Here is a 12,246-nt window from a genome sequence, read left to right as displayed (position 1 = left end):
AGTTATTTTTTTTCCTACTTTCTATTTTTCGAAAGTAGTTCTTGAAGTTTTAAGCTATTTTCCACATTTAGAAATGGGATTTTAATATTTTGTCTGTAGCATTAAAAAATATATATATATTTTATAATTCCAATCATAAACGAAAGTAAATGGAACATGTCGTGTCATGGGTTAACAATAATAACTAAAAAGAACATATTTTTTGTTTAAAAAACCCCAACAAGCTCGTTTTTCAGATTTTTTTTTTCTGATAAAATTCATTCCAAGATTGTAATTATTGTTTAATATGATAATCTTCAAAGGAAACTTTTGAATAATTTGGTTTCAAACATATCTTTGTTTAACATTTATTAAAACTTATAATAAAAAAATGATCATGCGTTAGACTTTTCTTCTGCATATTTTATTTCTAATTAGCATATGTTTGCTTGTTGACGAATTAAAACCTCTTCTTTAAGCTACATTTTTTTATTTATTTAACGAATTTGATACCCATCTTGTCTTCTCCAACAAAGTCAAACAAATCTTTAAAAAAAAAAAAAAAAAAAAAAAAAAAAAAACAAGATTTTAAGTTGACCAAACTATTAGCTTGGATCTGGTCTTCTCACCTCCTCCATAAATAACTAAACGGCTCATCCCTTCTTTCAAACACCAGCTCTGTTCAACCCTTATTCCAATTCATAATTAATGGCTCATGATTTAGTGTCCCCAAATTCCACCCCCAAAAAATCCAGAAATGGACTCAAAACCCACAACAGAGACAAGAAAAACCCCTACTCCGACCGTGGCCTCGACAAATTCTCTGCCCTTTTAACCGATCTCGAACAGAAAAGGAAGAAAATTTACTCTCAAACCGACCCAGAAAACATCGTTATGCTCCGTTTTGCTTACAAGAATTCAAAGGAGTGCGTCCCTGTGGTGGTGAAACAGAAGGACAAGAAAGAAGACAAGCATACGACTGATTCAGAAGCCATGGCGACGAGGCCTCAACAGAACACACGACCGACAACCCACAAGCACTCCGACAAGAAGAGCTCCCTACGAGTGAGAAACTTGAGGAGATTGAGCAAACCATCTTACTATATTACAGCCATGGTGATCTTGATTCTGTTTCTGCTGAGTGTTTTTGGGAGATCGGTGACCATTATGTGCACTTGTATTGTTTGGTATTTGATCCCTGCTTTGAAACAGAGTTCTTCAAAATACCGACCCACAACAAGGCGAAAGGAAAACGTAAGAATTTCGATTCCAAATAAAATGGAACACCCAGATGGAATCTCTGCTGTTTCTTCTCCAATTCGAGCTCATCGCAAAAGCTGGTAAAGATCAAATGGATGGCCGAACTTCAAGTTCTTGATTTCTTCTTACTTTCGATTAGTTCTTCTTTGATATTTGATGGGTTTGGGTGGAAAATTGGATCCACTCCAATCAATGGTCATGAATGTAAATTAATTAGATATGATAGATTGACAATTGGGTACTACTAATTAAGGTTTTTATGTGCATTAATGATGATTTAGCCCAAATTGAAAAGTTGGGAGCTTTGAGTATGACTTTTTCAATGGTTCATAATGTTCCTATTTAACGTTGAATCTGTTTCATTCAAGACATTTTTTGAAGCTTCCTCGTTGTTTGGTTATTCTCCTCGGTATTCAAATAATTTCTCACCGCTCCCGCGTTTAACATTAAAAAAAAAAAATATATATATATATATAGTAACACGTAAGCAGTGGTAGGCCCACTTACGTAATTTGAAGGGGCCAAACTTATCTTCCTTCATATATTTATTGATGATAAGTTTAGATATAATAGGATATTTTAGTTTATCAGCCTTATAAGTATTTATCTAAACAGATTTAAAATAATCAAAGTCAATTACAAATAAATTATTCTATATACCAATGAATGAAAATTGATGCCACTATTTTTTTTTTAAGAAAAAAATATGAAAAAAAAAATTAGAAAATAATATGAAAAAAAAATAATAATTGAGATTTTTGACTTGTAACAGTAACTCGTCTTCCATGGTTTTAAAATTATACGGTTTTAAAATACTTCCCATGCACTTACAATAAATGTCTGTCTTTTAGTGAGTGCATACTGTAAATGTTTCGTTCCCCTCTTCAATCAATGTAGTATCTCACAATCCACCGCTTGGTTGGGGACCCTGATGCACTTACAATAAATGTTTGTCTCCCTTGGTTGGGGACCCTGATGCACTCACCATAAATGTTTGTCTAAAAGCTTTTCATGCACTTTCGTTCCCATTTCCAATCAATGTGGTATCTCACAATCCACCCCTTGGCGACCCTGTTGGGGACCTGTTTTCTCACTGCACACCACTCGAAACCTGGCTTTCATGCCACTTGTAGCAGTTCAACCCCATCGCTAGTAGATATTATTCGCTTAGGCCAGTTACGCATCATCATGAACCTCACAATTTTAAAACGCATCTATTGGAGAAGGGATTTTAAAACGCGCCTATCAGGGAAGGGTTTGTACACCGTTTTCATTCCTCTCTTTAATTATTGTAAAAATAAATATGCACTATTGCGTGCATGAGGTGAGGATGAAATCAACGTGGCTAATTATTATTGCATGCATGTTTAATTAAATATCTAAACCCAGCCTAATACATTAAAACTCTATCATCATTATAGATGACCAAAGTAGGCAAGTAAATAGAAGAGTAATTATGTTTGAATGAAACATAAATTAAGAGAACGCTGTTGAGAAGTTAATTAACATTCTTCCACTATTGCTAATATTATTATAGCAATCACAGGTTTGATGCGCTATCAATGTACAATTTCTCAGCCATATACCAATCAGTTACAAAATAACATGGGAAGAACAGTTCTTCCTCACAACTTCAACTGTGGGTTCAATCAAGTGCGAGCTCCAATTATGGAAACATTAGACATATCATATTCTAAACCAGTTTGCTTCAGCCTCTTCCTTGGCCCCCATTCCAGATTATTTGGGATTCTGATCTTCTTGAAGAAATACTTCTGGCATCTCACTGTGTGCTGAAAACCCAGGAGTGTGTACTTCATGAGCTCTAATCTATCGGAATCTGTCATCTTGGAGAACCCAAATCCGCCTGTCCAAGTGTTGAGGGCCTCAGGAGCAGCAGGTAATGTCACCCTCTTCACTCCCATTTTCACAAGCCGTTGCTCCAGCTCGTTCATCATTGTGCGGCACATTCCATGTCTGCGGTATTTCAACCTGGTGGCAACGAAAGGAATTTCAGCCACTTCGTCTCCATACACTCTCAGTGTTGCCACTGTGGTTACTTTGTTTTTTCTCTCCAAAACCACTGTGTAGAACCCTTCAAAGTTCAAGCGTTTTGTCTCTGATCTTTTGCTTAGAATAACGTCTTCTATGAGGTCGCTTTTGGTGATGGGGTCCTTCACAGGACGAAAGCTCTCGTGCATTATGCCAATAGCACTATTGAACTTCTTCCTCTGATTCTCAGTCATCGTATCTGGACAATGTTTCATTAATGTCCATGTAAGGTTATCTTCTTCTTCACCGACTTGGATTTGTTTCCATAAAAGCTTCTGCAGAGCCATGTGGATATCCTCGCATTTTCTGGTGCAAAACCAGGTTTCTCTATCGATTTGATTTGAATCATCTCCAAGCACTCGAACGCTCTTTACACATCCAATATGAACATTCTGCTCACATTGAAGGCATTTGACAAAAGAGGAATCGGAAGAGCAAACCGAACCAAAATCATATGCAGCTTGGCCACAAATTTTGCAGCAGCATGAAGAGCAGAACCAATCCCCAGGTGGGATGCCTTCGAAACCGAGGCAACTGGCATGAAAAGCAGCAGGGCACAGATCGCACAGCATCAACTCGCCCCCAAAATGACAAACGGAACAGATGCAGTCGTTTTTGTCCAGGCAGCGCGTGTCAGAATGCGCATGGTTATTATTGTTCGCTTTTTTCTCAGTGGTTTTTGTCTCGTTTTGAATCTGATTTTGATTCAATTGCCTTTGGCAGTCCAATAGGGATCGCCCATCTTCCAAAAAGATGTTGGCCGCCGGCCTATGCTTTGTACTACCTATATGAGCCTCAAAATGGCTGATAGTAAACACATTAGAGCAACAGTCGCATTTAACAACACCTCCATTTGTTACCGATCCCCAAGCCATTAATGGATAGTTCTTCCCTGATACATCGTAATACACTCTATCTCCTGGCGAAATTACTCCCTGAGAGATCAAATAAGACAGAGCTGTTCGTGGATTGCGCCGTGAAGTAACCCACGGCGGCGTTTTATTGTTGCAGCAACTTTGCACTGATTTAACGCATTCCAAGTTATCTTTAGGTTTCTTCAATGGGGGCGCAGTTTCTTTTCCTGGTTTTGAATCTTTACTTACAGTTCGGGAATGATCGGAACCTGCGGCGCCGCCTTGATCCATACAGGCTTTGCAGGCGGTTCTGAGAGAAATATAAACCCTACCATTAGGAGATTTGTATCGCAACTCCTGCCTGGCTTTTTTCTGAGTGTAGAAAATACTCCATCCCATCGACAAAAGATGCCCTAATGCATCCTCCTTGACGGTAGAGTTCTTGCGAGCGATTTTCTTGTCAAGAGAAATCATGTACCAATGAACCACCGCCTGTGGCGCATGCTTCACCGTGAACAGCCGAGATTTCTTCGGCTTAGTTCCGGTGGGGGAATAATCGCCGTCACTGTCGGTATTGTGGTCGTAGCTGGTGTCTTCAGAGATTTCCCGATTTTGATGAGAAGAAGCGAGTGTGAAGTTGGACATGTTGGTGAAGGGAGCGTGGGAAAAAGGAAAAATAGAAGAATCCATTAGGGTTCATAGATTAAGGAGAAGTAAAGGAGTTTGTGATTTGCAGAATCCTGAGAGGAAAAGGAAAACCCTAATTGTAGACTGGTTTCTGAAACCCGGAGAGAATAGCTTGGGGTGCAAGCATTTGAAAATATTTGATTTGAAGAAGGCAGTAGAGATTGTGTTTTCTGTTTAAACAATAAATGCCTCTTTCCTTTTCTTATCTTTTATCTTTCTCCTTTTTTGAACTTCAAACCCCCTTTTCGAATAAGCAAATATTTTCTCATTCCTAAATTTCAGGATATTATCTTTTAAACCCGTTACGCTTCGCATGCCATTTTTCCCATCCCGCGCGCGCGGTTTTTGTTGAGAGAGAACAATATTTCAAAAAAGAAACCAGCGTATAACAACATATGCTCTCGTTGAGAGTCGAACTCAAGACCTCCCGCTTACTAAACGGGTGCTCTAACCAACTGAGCTACGAGAGCTTGACGAACGAAAGAGTAGGTTTTTTTAATTTAACAAATAAAAATTTAATTGTTATTATTAAGGATGAAATTTAAAGTTTTCAAAATGAATTGAATTAGAGTGTAAAACTAAATTTAAAGTTAAATAATAATTTAAAAGTATTTAGATTTTAAGATGAAGTAGATCGGTGACATACTATAAATTGATCTGGTTTGATATCTTAAGATCTCACATTGATTGAAGAGAGAAATAAAACATTATTTTATAACGAAGAGGAAACTTCTCCATAATACATGTGTTTTGAAACCTTAACGGAAAGTCTAAAAATAAAAGAAAAAATAATAATATTCGCTAGTAGTGGGTTTGAGTTATTATAATAAAAAGAGGACAATATCTGCTAGTAGTAGACTTAATTATTACAAATGATGTTGGAGTTAGAGTGGTGTGCTAGCGAGAGAGTGGATTGTGATATCTCACATCAATTGGATAGAGGAATAAAGTATTTATTGCAATGGCGTAGAAACCCCTCTCTACTAAACGCGTTTTAAAACATTAAGGGGGAGGTTCGAAATGAAAATCCAAAAAAAAGACAATATATGTCGTGGACTTAAGATGTTAGGTACACCAATATAAACGAACATTCAAAATCAATCAATATAATATTGATGTTGATATCTAAAATTCCAATTTTACATATATATTGACATTAAAATCAATTATGTAATAACTAACCAACTATAGAGTTCATTATATGTTGTAATTATATTTAGAAAAATATTATGTTTTGTTTTTCCCTTTTCCTTATTTAAATTTATAAAAAGTGGTTTTGAATAAAAGTCGTTTCACAGTAATTAAATTTCCCTTTTGTTGCATTCAAGTTGGAATACTATTATTAAACTTGATGGTATTTATATTTTTCACACAACTACTTTATTTAATGCAGGAAGGAGGTTTCCATGAAATAAAAGAAATTAAGATATTTTTTGAAATAAAAATAAAAAACAAAACAACAAACTATTTTTAAAATAAAAAGGATCAAAAATGAAAAAAAAGAGAGAAAATGGGATTCAATATTTACAGAAGCAGAGAAGTAAATAGCAAACGAGTAAGAAAGCGTGTGGAAGGAAGAAATTTCTGAACACCTTCCGTTCACAGGAATCGAGGTCAAAGTTGATGGTCCTGGTCCCAAACCAACCAATTATAAAACATTACAGAACCAGCTTCCGTAGGCCATGGAGTCAATACGACGCTGCTGAAGAATCAGAGGTTGTCTTTCCCTTTTCTTCAATTTAGACCAATTAATCCTCTCTGTTCCTTCTTCATTGCGCATGTTTCTTTGTTTCTGGTCACAGTAGAGCAAGTGAAACTTAATTACAGATTATCACATCAGATCGAGGATTCGGAGGGACAGATTTTTTTTTTTTTTTTTATATTTTCTGCGATATTGAAGACTGTTTGTTCTTCACACGATTCTGTTTGTGTCTGTCTGTGTGATCACCCCGTTCTTCACGCCCTTTGTCGTGGATTGATTTTTGTGTGGAACTTGAAGCTGAAGCAAGATCTGGAAATTTTGTTTTTCTTTAGTAACTGTAGATCTTGAAGTTGAAGCTCAGAAGGTAGTAGAGTGGGGATGGAAAATTATTTGAACGAGAATTTCGGTGAAGTAAAGCCGAAGAAAACGTCGGAAGAAGCGCTTCAGAGATGGAGGCAGCTTTGCTGGTTGGTGAAGAATCGGAAACGGAGGTTTCGATTTACTGCCAATCTATCTAAACGATTTGAGGCCGATGCTATTAGACGCTCCAATCAGGTATCTCATTTCTCCTAATTATTGACCCCTTTTTTTTCCAACATTTACTTGAACCTGCAGTAGTTTATTGACTTGATGAACTTGATGTGTTTTAGTGGACGGACATTCTGAAGTTACTGAATTCGAATAATCAGTCTGTTCCCTTTACTTTTTGTATCTTCAATTACATGTGTTCTTTCTTCAAAGAAAAATAGAAAACACCATGAGCTTTCACCACAACTAGTCTCCCGCCATTTTTTCAGAACTCGTGAATACTGGCAAGTGGGTGTAGACAGTAAGGAAAGTTGGTGTAGGTGTTCCTTTCTAATTTTTGAATCGACTATTTCCACTGAAAGGGACCCATTATATGAACGACTAAGCAAGAGTGAAAAGAGTAGATGTTCACATGATTTCCTGTGGAATACTTTCAAAGTCCTAACAATTCTTTAGAATATTTTTCAAATTAAGGTGTAGGATGACTTTTGTACTTTCAAAGTGCTCCTTCATGAAAACAATTTAGACTATAGAACCCAAAACATGAAAACATTGAAAATTACATTTAATTAATCATATACAATTTTCATTCTTCAAAAAATCCAGCCAAACCCACCGGAACGGAAAAGCGTTGTTCTCGAGAGTCAACCTGAAATTCACTCGTCTAAATGGTTATGGCAGAATGAGGCAGATGAAAGGCTCGTCAATTTGAAATTGTTAGCCTGGTGTTTCCCTTGGGTTGATATCATGGGATCTTCTGTAATTGTCTGGTTGCAAGGTCTTACAAACATCATACCATAAGAACTAGTGATCACCTAGGAAATTTGTTTCATGTATCATAACTTGCGATCTGTGGTTTTGCAAGTTGTGGCTCGGGATATAGACTTGATGAATATTCATTGTTTCCAGGATTGAAAGATTGGAATGTTTCCTTGTTTTTCCACAAATTTCTATTGTGCATTGGAGTTCAACCCTGAACAACAACTACATCCCGTTATACGATTTTCCTTTCTATGCTGTTGCTTCTGATTTTGATGCTCACTTTTTTCAACAACCGTTGCAGGAGAAGTTTAGAGTTGCAGTTTTGGTTTCACAAGCAGCGCTTCAGTTCATCAATGGTTAGTAAGCTCTTGATTATGCGATCAGCTTAAAACTAAGGTTACAGATCAGTAATTCACGTTGCACTGTCTTTGAATGCCTGCAGGGTTGGATTTGTCTCCTGACTACGTTGTGCCTGAAGAGGTCAGGCAAGCAGGTTTTGAAATCTGTGCAGATGAAGCGGGCTCCATTGTTGATGGACATGACGTGAAGAAGCTGAAGATTCATGGGGGTGCTGAGGGTATTGCAACTAAGCTTGGCACATCAACGGAGACAGGCATTCCTACTACAGACCATTTGATCAAGAAAAGACAGCACATTTATGGAATTAACAAATTCACCGAAAGCCCACCTCGAGGATTTTGGCTCTTTGTTTGGGAAGCTCTCCAGGATACGACCCTCATGATACTCGCTTTCTGTTCTGTTGTTTCCCTTTTTGTTGGCATAGTGATGGAAGGATGGCCAAAGGGTGCTCATGATGGGCTTGGCATTGTTGCGAGTATCTTGCTTGTTGTATTTGTCACTGCCACCAGTGACTATAGGCAATCGCTTCAGTTCATGGATTTGGACAGGGAAAAGAAGAAAATTAACGTTCAGGTTACCAGAAATGGGCTGAGACAAAAGATTTCTATATACGAACTTCTTCCTGGTGATATTGTTCATCTTGCCGTGGGTGATCAGGTACCAGCAGATGGACTTTTCGTTTCGGGGTATTCTCTTCTGATAAATGAATCTAGTTTAACAGGTGAGAGCGAACCTGTAAACGTAAGCTCTCAAAATCCTTTCCTCTTGTCCGGAACAAAGGTTCAGGATGGTTCGTGTAAGATGGTTGTGACTTCTGTTGGCATGAGAACCCAATGGGGCAAACTGATGGCCACTCTTAGTGAAGGTGGAGATGATGAGACTCCTTTGCAGGTAAAGCTCAATGGGGTGGCAACAATTATTGGTAAAATAGGCCTGTTTTTTGCTGTCATAACTTTCGCTGTATTGGTTCAAGGACTGTTCACTCGCAAGCTACAAGAAGGGTCTTACTTGAGCTGGTCCGGAGATGAAGCAATGGAAGTCTTGGAATTCTTTGCTGTCGCCGTAACTATTGTTGTGGTTGCAGTGCCTGAAGGGCTGCCTTTGGCAGTGACACTGAGCCTTGCTTTTGCCATGAAAAAGATGATGAACGATAAGGCACTTGTCAGGAACTTGGCTGCTTGTGAGACAATGGGATCAGCTACTACTATTTGTAGTGACAAAACTGGGACATTGACGACTAACCACATGACTGTTGTGAAAGCCTGCATATGCAGCAAGGTCAAGGAAGTTAGCAATTCTAGCAAATGTTCCGATTATCGTTCGGAGCTTCCCGATTCCGCTGTTGATATTTTACTACAATCAATATTTAACAACACTGGTGGAGAAGTCGTCAAGAACAAAGATGGCAAGAATGAGATACTTGGGACGCCCACGGAGTCTGCTCTACTGGAATTCGGCCTTCTGCTTGGTGGGGATTTCCAAGAAGAACGCCAAAAGTCAAAAATCGCGAGAGTCGAGCCCTTCAATTCTGTGAAGAAGCGAATGGGGGTTGTTTTGGAGCTCCCGGCCGGTGGCTTCCGCGCGCACAGCAAAGGCGCATCAGAGATAGTTTTAGCTTCATGCGATAAAGTTCTTGACTCCAACGGTGAAGCAATTCCTCTCAATGAAGAGTCCACCGACTTTTTGAAGGAAACCATCGAAGAATTTGCGGGTGAAGCTCTTCGAACTTTGTGCCTGGCTTATATGGACATTGAAGGCGATTACAAGTCTGAGAGTACGATTCCCGCTAGTGGCTACACGTGCATAGGAATTGTAGGTATCAAGGATCCCGTTCGTCCGGGTGTTAAGGAGTCCGTTGCAATTTGCAAGGCCGCCGGTATTACCGTACGGATGGTTACGGGAGATAACATCACCACCGCCAAAGCAATTGCCAGGGAATGCGGGATTTTGACTGACGATGGTATAGCAATTGAAGGTCCTGAATTCCGGGAGAAAAAGGAGGAAGAATTGAGTGAAATAGTACCAAAAATTCAGGTACATATTAAAGAATTTTGATTTCGGAACTATAATACTATCACTTTAGCTATTATTTTAAACCGAAATATTGGACAAAATCGAAGTTGGGGGTCGATTCGGGGACTAACATAGACAAATTAGTTCTTGTCGTTGCCATTTTTCGTTGGAGTTGCCCGTTTTTTTTTTCTCAGCTAGTTTAGTGGGGCATCATGGGTCCTCTTGATATTAGCCCTGTAAGAATTGGTGTGCTGAAGAAATTTTGGTATTTCTTGCACAGGTTATGGCTCGATCTTCACCAATGGATAAACATACTCTTGTAAAGCACTTACGAACCACTTTTCAAGAAGTCGTTGCAGTTACAGGGGATGGAACAAATGATGCTCCGGCACTCCACGAAGCAGATATTGGATTAGCTATGGGCATTGCTGGAACTGAGGTACTATTCGATAATTGTCTTAAATAATTAATCTTTTACTCTACTTTTTAATGACATAAAACGTAAATGTAGGTTGCAAAAGAGAGTGCTGATGTAATAATTCTTGACGACAACTTCTCTACAATTGCTACTGTTGCTAAATGGGGTCGTTCAGTCTACATAAATATCCAAAAGTTTGTCCAGTTTCAGCTAACAGTGAACGTGGTTGCACTTCTTGTCAATTTTTCTTCAGCCTGTTTGACAGGTTAGCTGACATTTATTTTGAAGTTATAATCTCCCTTCCCTATGGGAATATTGTGGAAATACTTAATTTTTTGGATGATATTTTCTCAGGAAATGCTCCCCTCACTGCTGTGCAACTGCTTTGGGTGAACATGATAATGGACACACTCGGAGCACTTGCATTGGCAACTGAGCCTCCTACTGATGACTTGATGAAGAGACTGCCAGTTGGTCGGAAAGGAAATTTCATTAGCAATGTGATGTGGAGAAATATATTAGGGCAGTCATTATATCAGTTTGTTATAATTTGGTATCTCCAAACAAGAGGACAGGCTCTTTTTCATCTTGATGGCCCCGACTCTGGATTGATATTGAATACACTGATTTTCAATGCATTCGTCTTTTGTCAGGTAATTTGTTTACCCAAATTCTTTACCTTTCTACAGATGCCTGATCGATTAATATTCTCTATCTGATTCTAGCAGTCCTTCTGACTAAATTTACTGTTGATAATTGCTGGTCCTTGTAGGTTTTCAATGAGATAAGCTCAAGAGACATGGAAAAGATAAATGTGTTTGAAGGAATATTGAAGAACTACGTGTTTGTGGTAGTGCTTGCTTGCACTGTCCTTTTCCAGATCATTATCATCCAATACCTGGGAACATTTGCGAACACCTATCCTCTTAACTTCCAGCAATGGTTTGTCACCGTGTTATTTGGATTTCTTGGCATGCCAATTGCAGCAGCTTTGAAGATGATTCCGGTAGGATCAGACTGAAAATGGTAACTTCTTAATTTGCTTTGCCCAATTTATTGGGGTTATTACCTCACGAAGTTGAAGATCTTTTCTGTATATTTAGACTCAAAAGTTGCCAACCATCGAATTCTTTTTTTTTTTCTTTTTTAAAAGGAAGCTTTACTGGACATCAGTTTTGAATCATGAAGGGTCCTTGCTTGTATTTATAGCTCATTTCTTTGACTTATTGCTTAGTTACTTTTTTGTTAGAGCATCGTTTACAATCAACAGTTTTTAGTAGTTTTATTTATTTATTTATTACATTTGCCCGGACCTTCTTTGAGGCATGATGGTGTCTTGTTTGGTATTGAATCTTTTTTTGCTCACAAATTAAAAGGCTCCAAAGCAATTAACTAGCTCAGTAACCGACCCATGCCACATTTCCTCTTTTAGTCCATTTGAAAAGTAGCAAGTACATAATCGTCCAACTGTGCTCAGTGCTCCGTCTGCCACAAAGAAAGCTAGTTGTGATATCTTTGAAGTAGGGTAAAAATTTGAAACTGTAGCCCATCTCACACAGATATTTTCCTTTTTGAACTTTCTTGGATGTTTCCCTCAAGGTTTTAAAACAGAAAATATCTCTGTTAGGAATAGG

At 38.3% G+C, this 12,246-nt stretch overlaps 3 protein-coding genes and 1 non-coding gene across 5 annotated transcripts; 2 read left to right on the top strand and 2 right to left on the bottom strand.

Annotated features, from left to right (window-relative positions):
• The first annotated feature begins 653 nt into the window (after positions 1–653).
• Positions 654–1,553, top strand: LOC111797376 (uncharacterized). The gene has a single exon (XM_023680362.2). The coding sequence runs from the start codon at positions 688–690 to the stop codon at positions 1,321–1,323; it is 636 nt and encodes a 211-aa protein (XP_023536130.2). The 5' UTR covers positions 654–687; the 3' UTR covers positions 1,324–1,553.
• A 1,202-nt stretch (positions 1,554–2,755) lies between these two features.
• Positions 2,756–4,989, bottom strand: LOC111797375 (increased DNA methylation 1-like). Its single transcript, XM_023680361.2, has one exon. It carries the CDS (start codon positions 4,830–4,832, stop codon positions 2,889–2,891), a length of 1,944 nt encoding a protein of 647 aa, XP_023536129.2. The 5' UTR covers positions 4,833–4,989; the 3' UTR covers positions 2,756–2,888.
• Positions 4,990–5,225: 236 nt separating this feature from the next.
• Positions 5,226–5,299, bottom strand: TRNAT-AGU (transfer RNA threonine (anticodon AGU)). Its single transcript has one exon. It is a non-coding gene; the product is annotated as a tRNA-Thr (tRNA).
• A 1,088-nt stretch (positions 5,300–6,387) lies between these two features.
• LOC111796688 (calcium-transporting ATPase 1) lies at positions 6,388–11,938 on the top strand. 2 transcript variants are annotated; one of them, XM_087124688.1, is made up of 8 exons: positions 6,388–6,545; positions 6,864–7,086; positions 8,123–8,177; positions 8,264–10,215; positions 10,475–10,633; positions 10,706–10,877; positions 10,967–11,265; positions 11,385–11,938. In XM_087124688.1, exons 2-8 carry the CDS (start codon positions 6,910–6,912, stop codon positions 11,631–11,633), a joined length of 3,063 nt encoding a protein of 1,020 aa, XP_086980814.1. In that variant the 5' UTR covers positions 6,388–6,545; positions 6,864–6,909; the 3' UTR covers positions 11,634–11,938. The 2 variants fall into 2 exon arrangements, with proteins under 2 accessions (XP_086980814.1, XP_023535193.2); XM_023679425.2 differs by having other exon boundaries at positions 6,391–7,086.
• Positions 11,939–12,246: the final 308 nt, after the last annotated feature.

This window comes from Cucurbita pepo, chromosome 6 (assembly GCF_057944985.1).
Source record: "Cucurbita pepo subsp. pepo isolate OVF chromosome 6, ASM5794498v1, whole genome shotgun sequence".
In the NCBI taxonomy this organism is placed as follows: Eukaryota; Viridiplantae; Streptophyta; class Magnoliopsida; order Cucurbitales; family Cucurbitaceae; genus Cucurbita; species Cucurbita pepo.
The sequence above is the reverse complement of the archived record's forward strand: the minus strand, read 5'-3'. Positions and strand labels throughout refer to the sequence as shown.

Excerpts from the sequence above, each read along its gene's own strand:
- LOC111797376 (XM_023680362.2), top strand. The coding sequence starts at position 688 with ATGGCTCATGATTTAGTGTCCCCAAATTCCACCCCCAAAAAATCCAGA.
- LOC111797375 (XM_023680361.2), bottom strand. The coding sequence starts at position 4,832 with ATGGATTCTTCTATTTTTCCTTTTTCCCACGCTCCCTTCACCAACATG.
- LOC111796688 (XM_087124688.1), top strand. The coding sequence starts at position 6,910 with ATGGAAAATTATTTGAACGAGAATTTCGGTGAAGTAAAGCCGAAGAAA. Across the intron at positions 7,087-8,122 it reads CTATTAGACGCTCCAATCAG|GAGAAGTTTAGAGTTGCAGT; the intron begins GTATCTCATTTC and ends CAACCGTTGCAG. Across the intron at positions 10,216-10,474 it reads AAATAGTACCAAAAATTCAG|GTTATGGCTCGATCTTCACC; the intron begins GTACATATTAAA and ends TTTCTTGCACAG.